The sequence below is a fragment of the Kogia breviceps genome, chromosome 10, assembly GCF_026419965.1.
Source record: "Kogia breviceps isolate mKogBre1 chromosome 10, mKogBre1 haplotype 1, whole genome shotgun sequence".
Lineage (NCBI taxonomy): Eukaryota > Metazoa > Chordata > Mammalia > Artiodactyla > Physeteridae > Kogia > Kogia breviceps.
This window is the reverse complement of record NC_081319.1, coordinates 95,150,982-95,177,595: the sequence shown is the minus strand read 5'-3', so window position 1 is coordinate 95,177,595 and position 26,614 is coordinate 95,150,982. Positions and strand designations below refer to the sequence as shown.

The 26,614-nt window shown below is 49.5% G+C and overlaps 1 protein-coding gene across 4 annotated transcripts in view; it reads right to left on the bottom strand.

The window, feature by feature from the left end:
- The window catches only part of ATXN1 (ataxin 1), a 402,319-nt gene that overhangs the window by 12,905 nt on the left and 362,800 nt on the right, over window positions 1-26,614 (bottom strand). For all 4 annotated transcript variants that reach the window (XM_067006729.1, XM_067006732.1, XM_067006731.1 and 1 more), the window contains one exon: window positions 9,274-11,329. In XM_067006729.1, coding sequence (XP_066862830.1) covers window positions 9,274-11,169 — 1,896 coding nt within the window. In that variant the 5' untranslated portion in view covers window positions 11,170-11,329. The remainder of the gene's footprint in view (window positions 1-9,273; window positions 11,330-26,614) is intronic.

Sequence of the window (26,614 nt, the reverse complement as noted above, 5' to 3'; positions counted from 1 at the left end):
TTCTCCCAAAAGGGATCCGCCATCCTGGGAAAAGAATGCCACCCCCTCGGCTGGGTCCACACACATCAGGAGCAAAAGATTCAGATAAATCTGATGATTGTAAGCAGTGGACTGGATGGCTCAGGCCACATGTTATTTTTCTCCTAATTCTTTACCCTCGCTAATATTTATCCTCACGAATATTCTTCCCACCCTAATTATGTAGCCTGAATTATCTAGATAATGCACTTTTTTTTTGGTCTGCATATATGTGAACTAAAGTACATTTTTGCCCTTTTCATTGGTAAAAGTTAAACTCTTGTTGCACGTATCTCAAATAAGCACATGAAAGTCATAATAAATCTATTTCAATTTCGTATTTAGGTTTGTCAGAAGGACATAAACATTCTTAAAGGTTAACTGATTATTAACAGTTAATGAACAAATTGTACTGACAGATTTTTCAGTGAGAATGTATATGGCTGGGCCTGTCCTCTTGAAACTCCCTTGGAGAGGAACATTGTCTGCCTCAAAACATGTTGTCAATGCCAGCAGGTACTATTCTGGAGGTGAAACAGAGATGGTAGGACTTTGTGACATGATGTCACTTTAAACCAGAAATGAGTCCGAATTAGTTGAATCTGAGATCCATGTGGGTCTCCCTCTGGTGCTGAGAAATATTGTGTTAACACTTGAGGTTTTGCAGTTTTCATAAAGTTCAAAATGTAACACTGAGCACCCGTGAAGCGTCAGGGACTCACTGTTTCGGACCTAGTACTTGCCTTCAGTGAGGAGCCAGAACATGTGCACAAAACAAGTCACTTCACCAGGGCGTAGGTGGCTACTGGCAACCGTGCTACCTGGCGATGTCCGCCTGGATATCTACGGGCAACTCAAACTTAACGTGTCCCAAACAGACCTCCGGATATGCCCCTGCCCACTGGCGCCTCCTGGGTTCCTCCCCACCTCCAGGGGCAGCGTCCGCATTGTGCCAGGGTTCAGGTCAAAGGCCTGGGCATCATACTTTACTCGGCTCCTTCTCCCAGACCGCACACATCCAAATCACAGGCAAATCCTATGGGTTCTCTCTTCCAACTACAGCTAGAATGAGACCATTTCTCACTGCTTCCACCTCCACAGTCCTGGCCAAGCCAGCTTCTCACAGGGAGAAAAAGCCTCCGTGAATAAGCCTGGCGTGGTCTGCGCCCCACCCCCCTCCTCCCTGCACTGCAGGGACACTGGTCTCCCTGTTGGTCCTTTCGCTCCAAAACACTCGTGCCTCTGGGTCTGTGCATCTGCTATTCCCTCCACGTGGAGTCCGTTCTGCCCTGTGTCCTCCTGTTCCCCTTCTCAGAGACAGCGTCACCGACCACCTATTTAAAATAACTACCCTCCATCCTTATTTTCCCCACCCCCACTAGGGCTGCTTTATTTTTTTCCCACAGCACTTATTATCTTTCGATGCATTAGTCTGTTTACTTCCATATTTGTCTGTTTCACCTCTTCCCATAAACTCCCATAAGACTCTGTGTTCCACGGGGGCTGAGATATTGCCTGCTTTGCTCACTGTTGTATCCCCAGGCTACAGAATACTTCCTGGCACGTAATAGGTGCTCGGTACAAATCGGAAAGACTAATTCTGGTGTTTGCCTTCCAACGTGTCAAAAACGCCGCAGTGGCGCTACTGGCCAACAGAGGTCAATGTTTAGACGCCGGAGAGGCTCTGCCTGGCCTTGCTTCCACCAGCCAGGACTAAATTGGGCTTACAATCCCCCCCAGGGAGAGGAGCTGCGCCTTCCCTGGGTCTTGCTGCTCAGCCCCCAGCAGACAGCTCTCCTGGCTGACGCACAGCTGCCGCAGTCCATGTTCCCCTGTCAGGTGCTGAGCTCACCCTGATTTCACTGAATCACACTTCAGTTACTTTGTCTCCAGTCTTGAGGTTCCTTTTTGCTCTTCAGCCACGCTAATAACCATTAATTCACCTTAGGATCTTGTCGGGGTTCAGACAGACTCTGATTAAACTCCAGTGAAAATAAACTCATGGGGGCAGTACCATATAAAGCCAAAGCATGTTACATAACTCCTGGCAGCTCGACACAGTCCGTTTTTTTTTCATCCCATAAATATATCCTTCTCCAAACACTTTAAGCAGTCTGGAAGAAGAAATGGGAGCATGAAAAGCCTTTGTCCTGGTGTCAGCTTGAGGCTCCTCTGCCTTTCATCTCTGGATGTCTTGTATCCAGCACCTCTCTTTTTTAGGGGTGATCACCTCCCATCCTCCTGTGCCCTTTTCCCGCCCTTCTCCTACTGCTGCAGGCACACCCATCGCTCACCACTGCTTCAAAGAGAAACCTGCCCCCCCTCTCTCTATCCAGCCCGGCTAAACCAACTCCTCTAGAACGATCACTTGCAACTTCTATTCAGGATGAAGAAACCAAGACAGGGAGGCAACACAGCCTCACTTCCGGGCTGATAATTATTTATTCAATGTCACCTTCCTGTGTTCAGCAAAATTCCTTTAGCTACTTAGTTAAAGACTACTGTATCTAAACAACGCATGCATAGATGCATATTTACGCTGTCTGGTTGTACTTTTCAACGGTAGATTGGTGCTATGTCTATATACACACATATGTACGTATCACCAAAAGCAAGATATAAAGAAAACAAAATGTCTGTTGCTTAAATTTGTCTCCATTTTCCTTCACGAGAATCCCTGTTTTCACAAACGCGAAGGGCCTCTCTTTTACAAAACGTTTTTGCTTGAGCCTATCACAAATGTACAAATTCTGCCTGCACCTGGGAGCAAGGACATCGCTCAGAAGCTGGGGTTTGGTGATGACGTCTTGCTTTTGGTGAAACGATTATATTGGGAATCCCTAACTTTGTATGCAAGTGAAGTTCTTGGTCCGTTTCACCTGCAGAGGAAAGCCAGTCTGCACAACCACATTCCACACGTCCAGAAAATCAGAGAACCCTGGAGCAAAGACGGAGGGGCTGACGGAGAGCCCCATTGACTTCGACGTTGAAAGATCATTAATAAAAACAGTCACACCTCCTCAATCGAGTGTAAGAGCGTCTGTGAGTGTTCTATTTAAAACATTTCATCACATTCGCGCTAAGCCTGACTCAGTCTTCGGTGGAAGCTGTTTCATGGAACCCACATCCCCGCGCAGAGATGCCTCCAAATACAAACCCCACGTGACGGATGAGCTATAGGTTCTTCTCCCATTGTCGCTTGGCTGCCAGGGCCTCCACGGGACCCAAGCAGCAGGTGACCGGGGCAGATCTGGGGCCCACGGGTCTATCCCACTTGCCCTCCTCCCCTGGGGTCTTAAAATGTGTGCCTGAAAGAACTACGGCATATTATTTAGGCCTAAAAAGAAATGAGCTCTCAAAGCCACAACAAGACACGGCAGCACCTTAAACGCATGTTGCCAAGTGAAAGAAGCCAGTCTGAAAAGGCTACATACTATAGAAGTCCAACTGCATGACGTTCCGGAAAAGGCAGAGCTACAGAGACGGAAACAGATCAGTGGTTGCCAGGGGTGTGGGGTGAAGTACCAATAGGTGAAGCACGAAGGATTTTTAGGGTGGGGAAACTAGTTCCTAGGACACTGGGAGGCTGGATGCGTGATATTACACATTTATGAAAACCCACAGAATGTACAGCACAGAGTAAACCCTAATGTGAAGTATGGACTTTAGTTAATAACCATGTATCAACTTAGCTAATCAATTGTCACAAGTATACCACAAAAATGCAAGATTTTAATAACGGGAAACTTCAGGCGTCTGGGAACTCTCTGTACTTTCTGCTCAATTTTTTGTAAACCTGAAACTACTTCCAACAATAAAGTCTATTTTTTAAAAAGCTATAAACAACAATGGTCCAAGAGAATCTGCTTCAGTAACACACGTAATGGCTTCCCTGGTGGCACAGTGGTTAAGAACCCGCCTGCCAATGCAGGGGACACAGGTTCGAGCCCTGGTCCAGGAAGATCCCACATGCCGCGGAGCAACTAAGCTCGTGCGCCACAACTACTGAGCCTGCGCTCTAGAGCCCGCGAGCCACAGCTACCGAGCCCGTGCTCCTAGAGCCTGTGCTCTGCAACAGAAGAAGCCACTGCAAATGAAGAGCAGCCCCTGCTCACTGCAACTAGAGAAAGCCCGCGCGCAGCAACGAAGACCCAACACAGCACCCCCCCCCCCCCCCCCCGCAAAACAAATTCCTCTTTGCCTTTAAATAAATAAATAAATAAATAAAATAAAATAACACACGTAAGTTCCCCAAGCTGGGGGCACTTACATCACACACAGGCTAAAGGAGAGCATTTTTCTTCTTTTGTGGGGAGAGGGAGGGAACACAGACACACAAACAAAAATGTGTTCGATACCGTTTCTCTGCTGGAGCCTTTCTGGCATTAGAACCGAACAGATTCTCAGGTTTGCCTTGGCTGCTGAGGGACTATACAGGCTTCTGTGTGGCTTGCGTGAGGGCTCTGGCTATTTTTTAGGCACCAACTAATCCATTAAATGCACAATGCTGCCACTGATGGCTCACAGAACGCAGCAGTCAAAATAAAAAATAGTGGAATGAAAAGCCATCGGTAGACATGCAGTGATCACGTCATCATAACGTGCTGTAAAAGCGCGCACGCGTGCACACACACACACGACAGTCAGGAGAAGAAAATGGCACGGAATACTAAGCAGCCACCAAGGAGGTAAAAGGAAGCAGTCACCTTCCTGAATCTGGGACGCGACAGATAGCCCTAATAACAGACCGAGGCCAGCACTTAGGAAAAACGCAGTCAACGACAAGTGTCACCCCAGAGCAACTCGCAGATAAAACGTACTACGATTCTGACAAAATGTTGTGTACTCTTCAGAAAAGCTGAGCCTGCGAAGAATGAGATGCAGGAGGGGTTGGGTGGCTGCTCCACTGCTGGCCAGACGGAAGCCCAGGGCTCCCCAGCGGGGGCCATCCCGGGCAGGGGGTCCCCCAGTGGGCATGATGCTTAGATCCTCTCTGCAAAAGCAAGGCGCACGAGCCCGTTTCTGCATCGGTCCTCTTACTGATGTGCAGGACTGGACCACCCAACGATCCCTCCAGTCCAGCTCCCGCTCAGGAAAACGCAGACGGAGTTACGGGCACACAGGCTGGCGCGAGGTCACGGAGCCTTCCGCAGAGAAGCAGCAGGAGGCGTGCTCCTGGGCCACTCAGGGGAACGGGCCGCAGGGACAGAGGCAGCGTAAAACGGCTCAGGGTGTTCACTGGAAAAGGTCAGCCTTCTTTCTAGACTCTTCTAAGCTGTCTCTCCCTCCGTAAACTCTTTGGAGAGAATGAAGCCTTTTATCCATTTTTCAGAAGCTAACGTTTCTCTTCTCAGGGCCAAAGTCCCCCAAGTGGAAGCAGGGAAGGGAAACTAACATTGGCGAGGGCCTACTACGCGCTACCTACTGTGCTGGTTCCTTCGAACGTATTTCCTTTCATTCTTCTTCCTTCAACCTTCTTTCTTCGCACCACGACGTAAACCGGATGGAAGGCTCATACGTAATTTGTACCGTGAAGTATGTATACACTAATTTGTACGTGGTTTGCACAAGCTCCGGAGTGTGGTGGAGTATAGATTCAGCCTCGGGTCCTTTCGGCTCCAGGTCCTGCATCTTCTGACCAGCTAACCTGCTTCTCCCACCCAAGCAGACCATGCTCCAGCCTCCAGCCGAATCACACTGGCTCCCACGTTGATGCTATCATCTGGGGACCCCTTCTGGGACTCGCCACAGACTAAGGAGACCACGGGTGGCTGCGAAGAGGCTTCACGTGGTGCACAGAGGCGAACAGACAATGCCTGGGATGCCCCTTTTGTTCTCCCACGGCACCAGGGTGGGGGAATTGGGATGCAAGGACGCTTTGCCTAGGCCAAGACATACTGCACTGGGTAGCACAAAACCACACGGACGGTGACGAACAGGCAAAAGCATTTTTCTCCTACACTGCCTCGTCTGGAGCTTTAGCCGGAGACCATCCTGGAGGTGTCTTTCACACAATAATAATTAGGAATTTGGCTCCTGAAAATAATCCCCTCACTGAAAACTCCCTTGGCTCGATCAGGATGGCTTTCCTTCCAACGAGGTCTATGCGCTGATTGTAAGCACGAAGTCAGGGAAGTTTCCCTTTATGTCCCCCCTTTGCTTTCTGCTTAGTGGATGCTAGTAAATTTTACGAGGGCTGTTCTGCACAGCAGGAAAGCCAGGGATTACAAAAAACGAGAGGAGGCCCAAGATACCATCTTGCAGGAGGAATCGTTTGCCCATTTTAGCGATGAGAAAACCCCCGGCTCTGAGAGGGAAGACCACTTGTCTTGCAGCCAGCCAGACCCCAGGCTCGTGGCTTCTCCCACCAGCCACACTACATTCACCGGGGATGCCCGTGGCTGCTTACAAAGTCAAGCCTCTCTGTGGTCCTGCTTCCGGGCAGGATTTATGCCTGGGGTCATAAAGCCATCTGTCCTCTAGCAACCCACCCCTTCCTTCCACAACTTCCCCAATCCAATCTGTGAGTCTGCTAATTAAGTGCAACACTCTGCATGTTTCTCAATCTCCCTGTGGTTGCAAGTGTTAGTGATTTCTAATCCGCTGAGCAGACAGACCAGGGGAGAAACCCCACCGAGTGCCGCTGAGGATGGAGGGAAGTCCTCAGCCCTCGGAATGTAAATTAAATCCAGACCTTCGTTTTCTCTCTCTCTTCCCTCTCCCCCTCTCGCTTCCTCTGATTCCCTCCCGACTCTGCTCCTGTCACTTGTGGTAAACACAGCTGGTGGAGTATTTTAGCTGTGATGATGTCAGCCTGTTTCTGATAGGCTTCGGGGTAAAGTGACAAATCACTGGTGGTGTCGGGGCCACGCACTTGTGTTTCTACAGCCTGAAAACTCCAGCCACCCTTTGGAGCCGAAGCCGGACCCAGCTGCAGCAGGACTACACGGGGACCTGACAGACCTCTGCGCAGGCCCTGACAAATGTGCTGCCCCTCTGATTTGCACCCTGGCCGTCAGCAAGGAGACTGGTGGTCTGGCGATGGGAAGGAAATGAGACTTCACACATGGAAGCCGATTTCACCATCATTTAAGCGTTCACTCTGCAAAGGATCGAGCGGGGCAAACAGAGAGATGCTTCCTCTCTAACAACTGCTGGTCGGGTCGATGAAGCTAGAGGTCTGTGAAGCTCCCCATGACTACGGAGGCTGCCGGGGCCTTGGAGATGAGCCCTCAGCTCAGAGCTGCTCTTTACTGGAAGAGATGCTAGGCCGGAGACAGCAGCATTTTCAGAATCACCCCTTTTCCACGCCTACCTCTCTTCACAGGAGTGCTTTAAGGATTAAAAGGACCACGAAAAAACATGTTTACTTCTCCTTCTTGTTTATTTTCCAGGCTTCACCTGGGGTCTGTTAAAAGACAACTTTGCTAAAGACAGCTTGTTCTTTCAAACAGTATCTATCCACCCCTAATCCATGTAGGACAGTGGGAGTGAGCAGAAACTACAGATGGGTAGTGAGTTCTAAATAATGGTGCCCTTTTCCAAATAGTCTAATTTTTGCTATATATATATATATATATTAAATCAGAACTCTGAGAAATCTTTCGTGGGCCTTACAAAAGGCTACAGCAACATCTCACCATAAAAAAAGAAAAGTCTTCGAGGCTAAAAGCTCCTGGCAACAACACAGGTCCCCTGATATTCTGCAAGATCCCACATCCAGACGTTCACAAGCAGTTCTGGAAAATGCTTTGGAAAATCGGGCTCCCCTACACCTCACTTGATCTTTTTCTTTTAAATATACTAAAAACAATTCAAACCATTAACTAGTTTATTTTCTTTGAATGTCCCAAATACCAGCTATGCCATGACCATTTTTCAACTCATTTCAACCTGAAGCAGGTGCTGTCACATCTGAGTGCTTCAAAGGCCTCAGTGAAACCATTCCCCGAGGGAGTGAGTCTCTACCACCCGCCAGGGCAGTTCCTGGCCTGGGGGCCAAACCTGATTGACTCCAAGCACTTGCTAGGCAGTGAAACTGACGGTTTCATACAAATGGGCAGAAGAAATGCACTCAAGCGATTTAAGAAACTGGAAAAGAGTGGGACTAAAGAAACCCATGGAAATTAAAAGAGCTGACCATAGTTCCAGTTTCAACATGACTCAGCTTGGCTACATCTGGTCCTCGGGGCTCCTATTTATCAGAAGTCCAGGAGCTCACCTGGGCCAGCCCCGACTTTGCAGATTATATTAACCACGTCTTTTATTCTCTTTATCTGATGCTTTGACATCTTGGGGCCTTGTTGACTCTGGAGGGACTGTGCCTCCCTGGGTTAGCTCATTCCTAGAGACAGCTGACAGCTCACCCGCCTGCGAGAACGTCCTTCATACGCAAAGCAAACACCCACACGCCAGACATCTCCTCTATGGAGCTTTCCACTCTCTGGGCCGCTATCCGCCAGCCCTAATCACCCCAGGGCCAGGTACCAGGCACCCAGGGACAGCTCCTATGCCCAGAGCCTGCAGAAACGATTCCAAGCAGCCAAGCCTAAGTCTGCCTCCACTGCCTCAGCCACCCCTTCCCCCTGAAACCACAATCAAGGCTCTTGCCCATGTTTTCTCCTCACTCCAAGTGCCTCCTGACTGACCCTGGTGCTTCCCCGCGTGGCCCTGCATGGCACGGCACAAACCCTCCTCTTGGCATCTGAGTATAACAAACTGTCTTTTCGATGGCAGTTGTATTCTCATCTGTTGGCCTCACCATACCTAAACAATAACAAAACCTACATTTTAAAACAAAGACGCGTAATGGGGTGTGGCCGCTCCGGGCATTTAACCGTTCTCATCCGAACCAGCACTGTCTTTTCCTGACCAAAAGAAAAGGCGGGGGGAGGGGGGGGAACAGCAGACTTTTCTTAATCAGGGTTCCTTACCTAAACCACAGAACAAAAAAGTAACGTGAGTGGCGATCTTCTCAATGGTCCCGAGAATGGTACCCGAGCAGCCCCACTCCAGACACAGAGAAGTCGATTCATTACAAACAGCAGGTGCTTCGGTGTACTAGGGCTTAATTCCCTCAGAGAACGTGGTTGGGGAAACGTGATGTGTCTAACTTCTAGGCATAGATGGCAGCCCTCAATCACCCTCCCAGCCACTGACGGGTCTGCCTCTTGGAAGAACTTCGCTGTGCCGGGAAGCGACGAAGGGTGGTGCGGCGGGGTGTCCCCCTACCTGTGCGATCCGGACGAACGTTACCTGTGCTCGGTGATCCCCGACAGCGAACTGTATCACGGCGACGCCCGGGTTGTGGCTGTCCTCGATCCTCTCCACAGTGCTGGAGTCGATCTTCAGGTCGTTGCTGATCTCTGCGCTCTGGATGAAGTCTTCCGTTTTTAAGTCCTCTACCTTCTTCAGTTCCCCGTTGGCCAGCTGGATGATGGAGCCTTTCATGAAGTAGGGAGGCAGCGTCGGGGGCGCGGCTGCAGGGGACGCCACCGACTGCACCACGGGCAGGTGGATCTGGGCCTGCACCATGGCCGGGTAGGCGGCCTGGGTGACCAGGGCCTCGGGGCTGAAGTTCTCGCTCTTGGGAAGGGCGGTGGTGACGAACGTGTGAGGCACTGCAGCAAACTGGGGCGACGACGTGACGATGGCCGAGGCCGCACCCGACCCCTCCATGTCGGCGCTGCCCACGGGTATGAGCAGGGGCTGGGTGCCGGGGAGGACCAGGTGCGGGGGCAGGCCGCCGGCGTAGGTGATCGCTTGCTGCTGGCTGCTCAGGTAGCCGATGACGGGCGGCTGAGTCCCTGCGTAGAAGGCCGTGGCCGGGAGTCCAACCGGGAGGGGCTCCGAAGCACTGTGTGTGGTCTGAATGACCGTGTGGGGGGACAGCGTGGCGACGGCGGCGGCCTTCACGCCTTCGGGGCCCAGGGCCTGCTGGGGAGACAGCGCGTAGGATCGGTGCCCGGGCTTCCCTAGGTGCAGGCCGCTTTTGTCGTTGAGGGCGGAGGGGGAGGCCTCTCGGTGGGTGACCTGCTGCACCTCCAGGTCGGCGGCAGGGGTGCTGCTGTTGGGCAGGACCATCACAGAGGCCCGCACCCCGGACGCGTCGCGGCTGCCGTAGTCGGCGGGGCTGGGGTGGGCCACCACGTGCCTGGACTCGTACGGGTGGGGAACGGCCTTGCCACCCGCCTTCACCAGGCCCAGGTCGGCCGCGGTGGGCGCCCCGTACCTGCGGCCCTTCTCCATCTCCCCGTTCAGGATCTCCTTGGCCTGCACGCCCTGCTGCAGCCGGCCGCCCTCGGCTTTCTTGGTGGCCTCGCGGGTGACAAAGTGGCTGCCGGAGTCGGTGTACTGCACGACGACCTGCGGGGAGGGCCCCAGGGTGAGCGTGTGCGGGATCATCGTCTGGTGCGGGTGCAGGTGCACGGGGATGGCCGGCGGGGAGGCCGGGCGCGCGGCGCTCTGCGGAGAGCCGGAGATGTGCAGGTACTGGTTCTGCTGGGTGGGGGGTGGGGACCCGGGGGGCAGGAGCCCCGCGGTCCTGCCCAAGTGCTGCTGCTGCTGCTCAGCCTTGTGCCCCGAGGCTTGGCTCAGACCGCCCATGTTGGCCAGCAGGGTAGAATAGGCCTCCAGCTGGGAGCGCTGGGATGGAGTGGCGGCCCCCGCGGCCGAGGCCACCGCGCTGGTGACGGGGCTGGCGGTGGGGGAGATCAGCTGGGAAGGGATGAAGCCGGCGTAGGGCCCGCCGTACTGGGAAGAGCCGATGAACTGTAAGGTATGCGGCAGGTGGGCGTACTGCACGGGCGACACCGGGGCCCCGGACTGCGGGGGCGGGTACGCGGGCATCGTCGTGGTCGCCGGGACGGACCGGGGCGCGCTGGGCGGGGAGTAGTCCAGCCCCGCGGACAGCGCTTTGTGTAAACCTATTCCCTGCTGTAAACCGAGCTCTGCCGGGGGCCCCGCCGGCCCGAGCCGCCCGCCCGCGTGGCCCCGGCCGCCCGCGTGGCCCGGCAGCCATGCCACGCCCTCCGCGCGGTGGTTGTCGCTGGGCACGGCCGTGGCCTTGTCCTCCGAGGGCCGGCTGGTGGCGGGGATCTCGCGCTTCTTGGGAGGCAGGCATTCGTTACTGCGCTCTTGGTTGGATTTCATTTTTCGCCGTCCCCCCTCCACGGTGACCGCTTCACTCTCTGGCTGGCTCTGCTTTCAGTCTGATAAACGGAAAGTCACATTTGATTTCTGTAGGGGATCCAGGCTCTTCATGAGGAATCATCTCCCTGTGGGTGCGATCCGCCAGCAGCCGCCCTGGAATCTGGGAAAAGGCAGAGAGAGGGTCGGGACAAGGGGAAGAGGAGAGGGAGGAGAAGAGGCGATCAGAACATCAGCACCGGAAAAGAACGTCCTGCTCGAGATTGAGACTAAGCTGCTGGTGTCAACGTGAATTCCAAACACCACACCCCATCCCACCCCCGCCCCCGCCCCTGCCCGCCCACCATTAGAGCAGGTAAAACGCTGGCCGCGCTGTTTAGGACACCAGGAAGATCATTACACACCATGGAGCACATCAAAACCTCTTTTTTATGGATTCAGCAAGTCTCCTAAGACACCTCTCTCACTCAATACCCTCTCTCTCTTTTTCTCCTCAGAAGGTAGACAGTGCATTTCTTAGTCTCGCTTCCAGAAATGCCGCTCCGATTCCTTAGCTCTTCTTTACCTCGCTGGGCAATCTCATGATGCCCACGAGGAGGAAGACACCGGTGAAGGTCAGCCAGACCTACCCGCTGAGCCAGGCACGGGGAGGGCCAGGTTAGGAACGCGAATCTTCCGGGGACTTCACACCTCACCTCTGAGTCCCCACCTGCCAAAGGCGCTACTCAGAGATTCCACTGACTCTGGGTCCATACTGGATCCACAACAATTCTCTCTTCCCTAACACACGCATGCACACACGTGCACACGCGCCATACACAGGCCAACTCAGCAGACGGAGCCCCAGATAATCGTGTTCTCTACAAGTTTCCAAACAACTCCCAGTACAGCTACTCACATGGTAACAGAAAGCCGAAAGGAATCTGTTTGACAGTTAAAATAGGAACATGGTTATGGTTTTTGAAAAATGCAATAATCAGGCTGATGCATTGAGGGTGTCCTTAATGAGGGTGGCTTTATGCTTGCTTTATCTCTGCCTCTTACTTCCTTTCCAAGTGGTCTTTGAATTTTCTCTCCACACGCTCCATAAAGGGCCAATCCACCCTTAACCCTAGAGATGAAACCTCTGCTGGACCAGTCAGGCCTGAGTGTTTCAACCTGGACGTACAAGTAGTGAGCCTGGAGCCAGTTTTCATGGACACCTAACCTCAGTCTTTCAGGAACCACAGAACCCTGTTACCATGACTGTGTAGGCAGACAGATGCCCACCTGGCAAGAGGCAGATCATCAAGGGAACCAACAGGGACCGGGCTTACAGGTGGCAGTTGTGAGGGCCGCCTACAGGCAGCAGCTGCAGCCGTGAGCCGTGTCACGCGCTGTGATCCTGGGAAGCCGCGGATCAGGCTCTGGGAATTCCAGGCCCTGGGTTTTTAGCATTTCTCCTACGCAGACCCGCTTTTCTATAGTCTGATGTTAAAACAGACACAGTTAAGGCAGCAGCTTTCAGCACCACCCTCCCCGACCTAGGGCTTTGTAAGTCCCAGATAACTGCATTCTGTATAACATGCATTCTCTTATGAAATGCATGGCACGTAATCTACACCCAATATGTGCAAATAGATTAAGATGACAGTGCTATTTTCAAAACAATGATAGAATAAAATTAAACTACAAAAACTGAAAACAGCTGCCCCTTTTGACTGCTTAAAAAGTACTGATACTGATCTTTTATCTCGAAGTTTTATGTCACTAAGAAAGAACTGCATAAACTCTGTTCCCACACAGACTAGTAAAGGAAAGTCATTTAGGAGACAGACTCAAAGTAAACTGTTCCATGCGCCCCCTGCTGGCTTCACAGCAGCACTGATCCAATAAAACCCCACAGGATTTCATTAGGGAAGTTCATGCAAGAGTAGTATGTCAGAATCCGGAATGAGAATCTTTGCATATAGTAGGCCCAGCCAGTAAGGCAATAGGTTAATTAGCCCAAGGCAGCTCTAGGGAAGAAAAAATAGCAGCATAAAAGTCCTTTCAAAGCCAAGTAAAATGTCAAACGCATTCAGAAAGAGGTCCATTAGCAATGCAAATGTAAAACTGCTGTACAACCGAATGCACCACATACAAACCTAGAAAACCCCTCTGAAGGTACTTTTTAAAAAAGAACTCAGCCTTAGTGAATTTGAATACGAATGCTGACTTGGTTCTCAGCAGTGCCTTCCTTGGTTTATTTACACTGTGTTGCGTTTTTGTTTTGTTTTGTTTTGTTTTTTTGCGGTAAACGCGGGCCTCTCACCGTTGTGGCCTCTCCCGTTGCGAAGCACAGACTCAGGCTCCGGACGCGCAGGCTCAGGGGCCATGGCTCACGGGCCCAGCCGCTCCGCGGCATGTGGGATCCTCCCCGACAGGGGCACGAACCCGTGTCCCCTGCATCGGCAGGCGGCCTCTCAACCACTGCGCCACCAGGGAATCCCTACACTGTGTTGTTTTTTGAGAGACACTGGCTGACTTAGTTGGCCCTAAAGATCTCAGTATAGATTCCATGGCTGGTTTTCTGCTAATGGACCAACTAGGACATATTGGCCTTACCACACACATTCAAATGTAGTCTTCTGAAAAGCTGTCCATTGATAAACATCTTTTCCAGATAATACAAATGATAAATCAAGGATACAAAGATTAACTGGAACGACCTGGGGCCAAACTGATACAAATTTCAAAACTCCCTCCTCCTACATTTAGGAGGACCTTGTCTCCTATTTACCAGTGCAGCTTGGAGGAGTCGGGTCTCTCTACTGCTGGGGCATGTGTCCCTTTCTCTGTGTTTCATTAGCTCTCTGTACTGTCTGTATCTCTCACCAGGGGAAATCATCGTGAGGATAGGGACTGTATCTTGCTGTATTTTCAGTGAACCACGAGAGGGCGCCACAGGACGCCACCACGTCCCTGGTACATTGGATGATAGTTCATAAATTAAAAGAACAGAGAGGTAAATTATGAAGGTGCAAAGTACATCGGGGAAAAGGAAGGGAGGGAGAAAGAGACTAGGAAGAAGAGAAGAAAAAAGGAGAGTGGATGTCTGCTTTTAGGGTCTCTTTCTAGCTGCAGACACATGGTCTCCATGTCCCTCATCGCCTTTTCAGGGCTGAAACGCACCAGTGGTTCACCTGGGCCCCGGAGGGGTTCACCTCCGGGTGTACCTGTCACAACAGAGACACGGGGCCACACACCACTGTATAACTGCTAAGTTACCAATGAGCCACTCATGCAGATCATAGGTTTCAACATTATTATTAGGAAAGGGAAAGTGAACAGGGAATTAATAGATGGATCAAGACAAATTTATTTAGGGTATACTACATGCGATTTGCCTGCCGATCACTGTTCTGAAAACATTCATCTTAAGCATCTTTATAGCTACATTCGTATCTCTCTCCTCATCAGTATCGTAAAATTTAGCTCAGTGGCAATAAGACCTTGCTATTCCAAGTGTGGTCCTTAGACCAGCTCCCCCAGCAGCTTTAGAAAAGCAGAACCTCAGGCCTCACCCAAACGTCCTGATTTCAGAGTCTGCATTTTAACAACATCTCCGGATGATTTCATATGCACGGCAAGGTGTGAGAAACTCAGCTTGTCTGCATAAGCTTCTAAAGTAAAGTAAACATCTCGAGCCTCTTCTGAATGGAGTAGGTGCTGGGAAACCAACTAGGTGCTGTGAGCGATGGAGCCTTGGAGATAAGCAGCTAATATTTAGGGAGAACTCAGCTGTTTACTTTGGGGTCACCTAGACCCAATACAATTCTAAGTAACAGATGCTCCTTTTCTTCTGGTTCTTTCCATCTTCAAGAACTATAAGGAAATACACTTTAAAAAGGCTGTTATTGTATATTTTATGTATAATTCAATCATCTCCAGGAGAAAAAAACAGACTTTAATAAAGGAAGATATTTATATCTTTGATATCATTCAAAAATCCCCAGAGCCCCCCACCCATTAGCGTGGATTCAGATTGCTTCATAAGTGTTAGGAAAATGAGATGATCCCCACTGATTCCAAGTCCTGTAAATAACAACCAACTGCTCTGAATGGAAGACACTCCTAGAATCAGATACATACAGTCCTAAAAATGCATTCCAAGGTCAGGGCAATAAACTAGGTTGCTCTACCCAGCACCCTCCATCCTGCGAGTTTCTCAGTTTGAGTGAAACCCATGACTGTGTGGCGTGTATGTCCATGCACAGCAGAGACGTGGTTTCGGTTTTAAAGAGGAGGAAATGCAGCCTGGTGAGCTTGTGTCAGTTCTGGAAAAACCATATGGCCATTTAGGGGTTTTTTTTTCTTTTTTCTTTTTTCTTTTTTGCGGTACGCGGGCCTGTCACTGTTGTGGCCTCTCCCGTTGCGGAGCACAGGCTCCGGGAGGCGCAGGCTCAGCGGCCATGGCTCACGGGGCCCAGCCGCTCCACGGCATGTGGGATCTTCCCGGACCGGGGCACGAACCCGTGACCCCTGCATCAGCAGGCGGATTCTCAACCACTGCGCCACCAGGGAAGCCCTTCCCATATGACCATTTAAAAGACAGAACACCTGGACCTGATGGGAGAGGTCACGAGGACATGGCAAGGATTCTTGAAGTCCTGACATGCAAATCGCTTGCTTTACTAAATTATGACACAGGAAGATCTGTGTAGTGCAAGGGTAGAAGGCACTTCATTTAGGTTAAATATTAAAAATAGGCCCAACTCTGACATCCTTGAGGTTTCTGGGATGGAGAAGGTTGAGCTGGATGATAGCGTAATTAGATACCTTCATGGCTGACTGAACAAGAATGCCCCAAAGGAAGTGGATCACATATTCATTTATCAAACACTTACCTTGTTTCTAGTATGTACAGTGGACCTTAATTATTCAGTGTCAGCATGGGGCAAATGGTATGCCAGAACTCTATTTTCAGTTCTATTCTGTTCACCATTTTATTAGTGTTTTGGTTATCATATTTAGAGGTAACAGAAGGCTGGAAGGGATGCTTAATATATTACTGCAATTAATATTCACACATATCCTGAGAAGCTGGAAGTGATGGCACAAAACCAAAAAAATAAAGATGAACGAGAATAAATATACATGCCCTGCCCTTGGTTTCAATAGCTCAGTTAATCTAATAGCAGGGTTGGAGCAATCTGACTTAAGAATAGTTCACATCAAAGAACCCAGGAGTTTTCTGTTTGACCATCGATTCAATATGAACCAACAGTCGGGTACGGTGCCTAAAAGCTGGCGTAACTATAAGCTTCATTTTAAAAAGCACAGTATTCCCAATAATGGAATGAATACCTCAGGAGCACACGGCACTGGTAAAGCCACAAAGTCCTGAGGCAAGGGGACACTGGCGGGCATGCCCGGGGTGGAGCAATGGGGTGAGAGGGAGGTCTGGACCCAAGACAGGTAAGTAACAGCTGAGGCAACTTAAGATGTGTGGCCTGGGGGACAGAAAAAAGCCAGAGCGGAGGTGCAATGCTCAGATCTATAAAGGGCCCTCGGTGGAAGGCAGGAGAGCAGAACTGACCTCCAAATTACACTGATATACAGTTGACCCTTGAACAACACGGGTTTGAACTGCGCAGGTCCACTTATACGGGGATTTTTGTTTCAATAAATTCCTGCAGTACTACATCATCTGCAGCTGGCTGAATTTGAGGATGCAGAACCACCTATATTGGAATGTCGACCGTGGAGCTCGAGCATCGGGGGCTCCTGGAAACCAATCCCCCGCAAGTACTGAGCGACGACGGTATACAGAAACGAGAAAGTAATCAGAACTGTTCAAATGAGCTGGGCTGCCTCATGAGGTAGGGATCCCCGTGTCATCCCAAGTGTTGAGGCAGAGTTTGGAGACATGAACTGATGGTCCCATGTGGAAGAGAGACAAAATCATGGCGATGAGAGGGGGAGAAAACGTACAGGGCACCGCTGCACTCCACCTAGCACTAATCAGGGACTGCAGGGGGCGTGGCATACCGTGTTAGAGGCGGAGTTGATTAAGGAAGTGAGAGAGAGAGATCTTCATACTTCACAGGCTTGCCAGCAGGGACCCCCCAGCACGTCACCCAACACCCAGCTCAATGAGCCCACCTAGTGGTGATCCAGGGCACAGCAGCGCGGAAACCCCAGAGGGAAAATCCTGCAGAGTCGGAGGTGGAGAACCGTGGATACCATCGCGCTGTGTAAACAAGCTCTCTCGCCCTCTAGGGTCACCGGAAGCAAGTTCAAGTCTGCACCAGGGTGCAGGACCCTTCAGTCAGTGAAGTGACGCATGCCACACGGGGCTGGGAAGGCAGGGATCTGCCGTGACCATCTACAGCTGAGATGTTCGTGGAATGAGGACAGGCAGGAAAAAAAGAGTCCCTCTCTTTATATTATTAGCACCAAGAATAATAGTTTTGGGGGGCCCTGTTCATCTATAGATTTGGGGGCGATGGATACAGTGACTAAATGTAAAGTAATAATTAAAAAAATTTAAATCCACCTGTAAGAATACAGTTGCATTTGGGTGCTGCCTGGCTCAGGGAAGCTCTGAGGGCCACAAACTGACTTGGAGTCACTGTTCTGATTCAATCTCCATCTCCTTGACGGAGAGATGCTGGAGGGGACTCTTCAAGACGCACAGCCGCCCGGCTGCCATTCCTCCACCGAACTCCTCTGCTTGGCATGGAGCTAACCCCCGTCTCCCTCCTCCCTAAGTCGGCTCCGTGTCATCTGCTTCTACTCTCAGCATAATAGAGCGACAGGCTTCCTCAAGCCTGGGCGAAGCTCTTCCTTGGTTCCTGGCTTCTGCTGTTATCATACCTCATCCACGTGACGATTGTGACACCAGGGGGGGTGTTTCTAGTGGGTTTTGCCACCTCTGGAAAAACAGGGAGATCTATCCTCTGGGTGGGTCCACCACATGGGGATGTGGTCCATTTCTGTGTCCGCAGGAGGTCAGGCCTGAGGGAGGAGGGCACAGGGGCAAGGCCCACGGCTGGGCTGGGCCGGGCCGTCCCCGGCTCACGTGGGATGTCGCCGCGGCGACATCTGAGCAGCCAGTGTCCCCTGGCAGCCTGCCCATGCTGGAACTCCTGGAAAGGCTCAAGATGGAAAAATAATCACTTGAAGGGCTAACCATCTGGATCGAAACCGGTCCCAAATGAATTGTCCAAGAGACGTCGAGTTTGAGTTTTTAAGAAAAGCTGGAAATGCTTTTCTGTCAAGACCTTCCCTGGTTCAATACGTAAGCAAATGCCTTTCTGCTCTCAAGTGTTGTGTGTGCCAGATTAGCTGCCCGGGACACCGGAATCTCTGTTTACCCACCACTCTGGCTGGAGGCTGGGAACCATAGGTGCTTTCCACGACCTCACAGCCGTTCTCACCCTGCTCCAGGGTGAATTGTTTTAAGGACAGAGAGACACCTGTGACGAGGTGCAAAGAACTGGCCAGAGTAACGTGGTTAGAATTGGGGTTAGGAGACAAGGATCTGTCATTTTTGACTCTTGATCGAATGTTCTTAGCACAACAGTGAGAGATCTCACTTCAGAAGTCGTTCAGCACTCACTTCCACGGGCATTGTTGGAATATCAGGATAAAACATTATTATTACTGATAGGAAGGCAACAAATTAATATTCTTACTAGTACTAGTAGGAGGAGGACACAGAGAGTAGTAGAAGAATAGGCTGGGGTGTAGGTAAAGGACAAGTTCAAAGCCTGGCTTCATCTACAATTAACAAATGTTGTCGAGGACGGCGGGGACGTGGAGAAAAGGGAACCTTCCTACACTGTTGGTGGGAATGTAAGTTGGTGCAGCCATTGTGGAAAACAGTATGCAGGTTTCTCAAAAAACTAAAAACAGAACTACCATATGATCCAACAATCCCATTCCTGGGCATATATCTGAAAAAAACCCCAAAACCCTCATTTGGAAAGATATACGCACCCCAATGTTCATAGCAGCGTTATTTACAATAGCCAAGATATGGAAACAACCTAAGTGTCCATCAACAGATGAATGGATAAAGAAGATGTGGTGTATTTCTACAATGGAATACTACTTGGCCCTGAAAAAGAATGAAACGTTGCCATTTGCAGCAACATGGACAGACTGGGGGGGGGCAAGTGAGGTAAGACAGAGAAAGACAACTACAGAATGATACTGCTTATATGTGGAATCTAAAAATACAACAAACTAGTGAATACGACATAAAAGAAGCCGGCTCACAGATATAGAGAACTGGTGGTTATCAGTACAAAGGAGAGAGAGGCGATATAGGGGTGGAGGAGGGGGGGGTACAAACTTTGGGGTGTAAGATAGGCTCAAGGATGTCTTGTACAACACAGAAAATAGAGCCAATATTTTGTAGTAACCATAAATGGAAAGTAACCTTTACAAATTGTATAAAAATATTTAAAAAAAAAAAAAAACCCAACAACCCTGGCCTCACTCCTGCTGCCTATGGAATCTTTCTCTTTCTTGTAATTTTTATTTTGCTCCAAATTATACATGTGTCTAGTTTGGAGAGTAGGAATCTCAACAGTGTGTAATCTGATAAGTAGTATCTCTGCCTATAAAATGGGGAGGAGTTAGTATGCACAGTGCCTGGTATAATGCAGACACTCCATAAATGCTCACCACCCTAACTGTAGCTCAGCAAATGCTTCTTCCTGAATCCCTTGTTTAAACCCACACCGATGTATCACTAATCTCTCCTGGCTCCGTGATCAAATCAACACAATACCTTCGAACTCTCAATCCTTTCCAGCATCTGCGTTTTTTTCCTCACACCTGTGATTTACACAAAAGAAAAAGCCATGGATGTTTGAGAATGTATTTTCTTTCTTCAGCTGGTAGAAGGGATTATAGTTATAATAGCTCCCAATGCACAGGCCCCCATTCACACCGAAAAGCATGAAAGCCACTCAACAGGTACAAGTAGGATCCACAGAAAGGTGAGATGCTAAACTCGAGCTTGGTGCGTCTCTGTAAGGGTTAAGTGTAATGGTTCCTGGTTCTACTCTGCCCGCTCTTCCAAAACACTTAGATGAGTAATTCCCCAAAGGCATGGTGGGGAAACGCACAATCTTCTTTCCACATCCCACAGGGAAAGCTGCCAGCTGTCTTCTCACACACACACTCATAAGCTCTGCTACACGCCACACAGCAAGGGGCCAGTGGTAGCTGGAGGAGGTTTAGTCAGATTCTATCAACTACCAGGGTGCTGGGGTTCCAGGAGATTAGATGGCCCAAGTTTACAAACAAGGGAACACGGCAATCTCCATCAAGTCAGAAAAATGCCCTTCTGGAACTGAGGCAGTCTGAGACAGTCTTGAGGCATTTGTTGCCCTTGATGTGGCCGGGTGGAAGGAAAGTGGAAGGTTCTGTTAAATCTTGAACTAACAAGTCATTCCTCCTGGGAGTTCCATGTTGGGGTCCCTTCTGTGGTTGTCTTTCAGTCTCTGGGACACTATACGACTCTAGCACCCTCTTAGCTACAAAGGCCCTGAGACCTCCTGGGACCCAGCAAAGCAGGTATGACAGAAGCCACTGGGGCTTTCTTTGTGCAGACTATAGACAGCAATGCTTTTCATACAAGCAACAACCAGTGTTATGATCATCCCATTGTAAAGACCAGCATACTGAGGCTTAGCGTGTTAAGGGACTCCCTTAAGGTTACATGGCTCATAAATGGCAGAAATAAGATGAAAATCTTGATTCATCTGATACAAACACCTGGGTTCCAGTTCTCGGATTATGCAGTAGATCTGCTGGTATTTAGTGCAGGATTAACCTTACCCAAAAAGACGTCTGGCCTTTGTCTTTGGCTACTGGGAGGTCCTGCCTATAGAAGTATGTCTGTTTGCCTGGGGGTTCTGACCACCAGTCTAAAATATAATTTATGAGGGGGGCTTTAGGCCCCATGCGATATCAGTGCCCACCTCTGGAGGAATTAAAGACTAAAGGTACGCACCCAACCTCCAGGAGGAGCTGAGGATAAAAGATCAGCCACGTGGGTGGTATGAGACTGAGCTCCAATAAAACCTCTGGACACCGGGGCTCGGACGAGCCTCCATGGGTGGCAGTACTGTGTACTGTCACACTGCAGGACTGGGAGAAGGTTACGCCCTCCATGACCCCACGAGGAAAGGACACCTGGAAGTCCCCGTGTTTGGACCCCTCCAGACCTCTGCCCTACATGCCTCTTCCTTGATTTTAATCTATATCCTTTCTCTGTAGTAAATTGTAAACGTGAGTATAGCAGCTTTCAGGGAGCTCTGTGAGTGCTTCTAGTCAATGGATGAATCTGAGGGTGGTTTGGGGGACTCTCCCCACCCCAGAACCTATAAGTGGTGTGAGAAGTGAGGGCAGTCTTGTGGGAACTGTTCTCTAACTTTGTAATTGGCTCATAAACTCCCTCATATAGCACATGATGATTATACACTTAAATAGATCAAGTAATAAAATAAGCATAATAAATAAGTTCATCGGGGTTCAGGGAAAAGAATGTATCATGCACCAAGGACCAGATAAATCCAAATCTCTACATTCCAAAACAGTGGCCTGTGGCCAGGCAGATGAATGCAATAGAAAGAGGGAGGAGGGCTTCCCTGGTGGCGCAGTGGTTGGGAGTCCGCCTGCCAATGCAGGGGACGCAGGTTCGTGCCCCGGTCCGGGAGGATCCCACGTGCCGCGAAGCGGCTGGGCCCGTGAGCCGTGGCCGCTGGGCCTGCGCGTCCGGAGCCTGTGCTCCGCAACGGGAGAGGCCACAACAGTGAGAGGCCCGCGTACCGCAAAAAAAAAAAAAATTTAAAAAAAAAGAAAGAGGGAGGAAAACACTGCCTGGTACAATCTGATCTGGTTTAGGGCCCCCTAGGGAAAGTCTCCCTGTGGCAAGTACCCAGTGGCACACACATGTAAGCAGCACTGAGTGTGTCACTTTTCTGCGTACAGAGTTCTAGGTGCTGGAGCAATGGGGGCAAAACCCATCAGCTATTTGCTGGTGTCCCAATATTCTCAGTCTGCTGTGTGGAACTGACTTACTAGAAATCTCCCAAGGCCCCACGGATGCTGAACATCCCAACAGACCAAATACAGGGCTGGGCTCCATCATCTGGCTCTCCAGAGGGTTTTTTTGTTTTGTTTTGTTTTTGCGACACGCGGGCCTCTCACTGCTGTGGCCTCTCCCGTTGCGGAGCACAGGCTCCGGACGCGCAGGCTCAGCGGCCACGGCTCACGGGCCCAGCCGCTCCGCGGCATGTGGGATCCTCCCGGACCGGGGCACGAACCCGCGTCCCCTGCATCGGCAGGCGGACTCTCAACCACTGCGCCACCAGGGAAGCCCAAGTTGTTTTTTTTTTTTAATCTCCTCAGTTTTTTTTTTTTTTTTAACCAATTTATTTTTTATTTATTTATTTTTGGCTGCATTGGGTCTTCGTTGCTGCGTGCGCTTTCTCTAGTTGCGGCGAGCAGGGGCTACGCTTCATTGTGGTGCGTGGGCTTCTCCTTTCGGTGGCTTCTCTTGTTCCGGAGCATGGGCTCTAGGCGTGCGGGCTTCAGTAACGGCGGCACGTGGGCTCAGTAGTTCTGGCTCTTGGGCTCTAGAGCACAGGGTCAGCAGCTGTGGTGCATGTGCTTACTTGCTCCGTGGCATGTGAGATCTTCCTGGACCAGGGCTTGAACCCGTGTCCCCTGCATTGGCAGGCAGATTCTTAACGGCTGCGCCACCAGGGAAGTCCCTTCACCAGAGTTTTGAGGAAGTACTTCCTCCAGATCACAGAGGATGCTGTCTGCACGCCTGGGATAGTCCAAGCTGGTTTTGCTGTGTTCCTCAACAGAGAAAGGGATACAGAAAATGGGGTGTATCCGTACAATGGACTATGATTCAGCCTTACCATGGAACGAAATTCTGATATGGGTTATAAGCTGGATAAATCTTTACAAAACATTATGCTAAGTGGAAGAAGCCAGACACAAAATGACGAATATATGATTCCACTTGTGTGGTACACCTAGAGCAGGCAAATTCACAGAGACAGAAAGTAAACAGAGGTTACCCAGGGGCTGGGGGGAGGAGTAACGGGGAGTTACTGTTGAGTGTGTATATAGTCAGTTTGGGATGATGAAAAAGTGCTGGAGATGGGCAGTGGTGATGGCTGCACAAAAATGTGAATGTACCTAACGCCACGGAAATATAGACTTAAAAATTGTTAAAATGGTAAATTTTATGTTATATATATTTTATCTCCATTAAAAAAAAACTTAAATTACATATCATGATTTTAAAAGTTTGCAAACCAACTGCAATTTTGTTTTTAAACTTCACAGCGCCCCCTCCCCCAAAGTTCTGCTCGGAGCTACGTGGATCCCCCCAAATACCTGCTAGAGTTAGCCTGCTTTCCATGGCTGGACTTTGGGGTGTCTCTAAGCCCTTAAACTTGTGTGCATTTTTCTCACATTCACAATGAGAACTGGGAACCATAAGAAGTTAAGAAGCATCTGGAGAGGGTGTGGAGAAAAGGGAACCCTCCTGCACTGTTGGTGGGAATGTAACTTGGTGCAGCCACTGCGGAGAACAGTATGGAGGTTCCTCAAAAAACTGAAAATTTCTAGAATGAGCATATGAGCCGGCAAGCCCACTCCTGGGCATGTATCCGGAAACACTGTAATTTGAAAAGATACATGCACCCCAATGTTCGTTGCAGTACTATTTACAACAGCCAAAACATGGAAACAACCTAAATGTCCAGTAACAGATGCATGAATAAAGAAGATCTGGTACGTATATACAGTGGAATATTACTTGGCCATAAAAAAGAATGAAATAATGCCATTTGCAGCAGCATGGATAGACCCAGAGATGATCATACTAAGTGAAGTCAGCCAGAAAAAGAAAGACAAATACCATATGCTATCACTTATATGTGGAATCTAAAATATGACACAGATGAACTTATCTACAAAACAGAAACAGACTCAGACATGGAGAACAGACTTGTGGTTGCCAAGGGGGGTGGGGTGGGGGAGGGGAGGATTGGGAGTTGGGGTGAGCAGATGCAAACTATTATCTATAGAATGGATAAACAACAAGGTCCTACTGTATAGCACACGGAATTATATTCAATACCCTATGATAAACCATAATGGAAAGGAATAATCTGAAAAGGAATGTATATATATGTACATCTGAATCACTTTGCTGTACACAAAGTAACACAACATTGTAAATCAACTATACTTGAAAAAAGAGTTAAGAAACATCCACTGAAGGCAGCACCCCACCCTCAAACTATCCCATCCCTGCCCACTCAACACAGAAGGCTGGCCAATATCGCTGCCCTTGTGTTCTCCCCTTGGCTCCATCACCAGGTAATGTCAGTCCCACCTGCTAAATCAGGGGTCAGTAAACTTTGGTGAAGGGCTGCCCGGTAGATATTTTCAGCTCTGCAGGCAGCACAGTCTATCGGAAAGCCTCCACTCTGCCGGCACAGCATGAAAGGTGCCCTAGATCATCCATAAACAGATGGGTGCAGCTGTGTCCCGTTCCAGCTCAAACACACTTGGCTCAGGGCCTTTGGGTATGTGGATTCCCTCAGCTCTATCTGAACACTCTCCACTCCAGCCACCACCCCTGCACAATGCCCCTTGCTGCTTGTTTTCTAACCCAGAGGTTCTCCTACCCAGACTTCCCAGATGATGTGGAGGCTGCCTGTCTGGGGACCATACTTTGAGAACCATGGCTCTAACCTATCTTCCAGGTCTTTTTTTTTTTTTTTTTTTTTTCTTTTCTTTTTTTTGCTGTGGATCATTATTTTTTTAAAAAAGTCTTTATTGAATTTGTTACAATATTGCTTCTGGGTTTGTTTGTTTGCTTGTTTGTTTTTATGTTTTTGGGTTTTTGGCCACAAGGCGTGTGGGATCTTAGCTCCCCGACCAGGGACAGAACCCACACCCTCTGCACTGGAAGGTGTAGTCTTAACTAGTGGACCGCCAGGGAAGCCCCCCAGGTCACTTATTTTAGGTTCTCCCCACCCCAACCCCATGCCCTCTCCTCTATGCTCCTTAAGACCACGCTGTATCTTATCACATACACACCATCCCGTAACTGTCTGCAATCCCCACGTAGGCTAACACTGCCGCTGGCTCCATGCCTGTGCCCATAATGGCCCCCCTGACGGCGACTTTCTTTCGTAATCTTTCCTAACGTCTTGACAAAGCCACTCAAGACCACTGCAATGCTGCACAGCCCTTCCTTCTCTGAGGCTCACCAGCACTTATATAATGTGTTCATTGTATTCTATACTTACTTTCATGCCTCTTTCTCATTAGACTGTAAACTCCCTGTGCTGGATACAGACTGAATTTCATAACCCTGTGGGATTCTAGGGCTGCTGTCCTTTCTTTGTCGATTGACGGTTCTCATCCTGTGTCTGTCTGTTGCTGTTCTGTCTCCCTTAGAAGTTGGCTACTAAAAGGCAAAGTGTTTCTGGATCTTCTTCTAAATTTTTGGACGTGATCGTACAGTGTTGGATCAAAAGTGGAACTCATGACAGAGAGACATAAAATACTGTGTATCTGAAAAGCATCTGCACTTAGAGATTCCATTTCTAGCATAGATTCTCATGTGAGATTATGAACCCCGGATACTTCCCGTAGCAAGAAGTAAAAGCACACCCTATGAGATGTTTTTAAAGATGTGGGCTACACATCTTTAACCTCTAAAAATCCACATCCCATCATCCAAAACTATGTCCAGACTGTCCTCGCATTAATCCCAAGGAAATGCTGCTGATCGTCTTTGGATTTACTGGAAGGAATATGTATTTACAAAGACAACAATTTTACTGAAACCAGCCTAAATCAAGCATAGAAAGAACAGAGAGATGAGCTTTATAAAGATCGGCCAAGATAAGAATTCTCTCTGAAATAAATGTTTGTTTTAAAATTAAGGCTATGACTCATACTCACTGAATGGGTGGCTGAGTTCGGACCCTCAAAAGATGAATGGTTCATTTTGAAAAGCAGAGCAAGTGGGAAACCTACACTCTACCTCTATTTTTTTTTTTTTTTTTCCCAGTGGAGCCCAAGATGCCCGGAGTCGTTTCCAATCGCCAGCAAAACGGACAATGGGACGCCTTGCTACCTGCAGCTGTTTTCAATCAAAATGCTGAGTTAATTACCACGGCCCCTCCCGGGGCTCACAGGCAGCCCAGCACGAAGCTGGTGGAACATTAAGGACGTTGAATGAGCTGCCAGAAATTAGGCTGCCAAACTGCTCCTCCCCACCCTGGCTCAGCACCATTAACTTAATCAGGTATTCATTCAATAAGAACATTTTACACTCTCCCTGGAAGGATGCCGCCGCCCTCCGAATGTGGCACGCTGTCAAGTAGACAGCATTCAGCAGGAAATGTCAGGGATGGTTTTC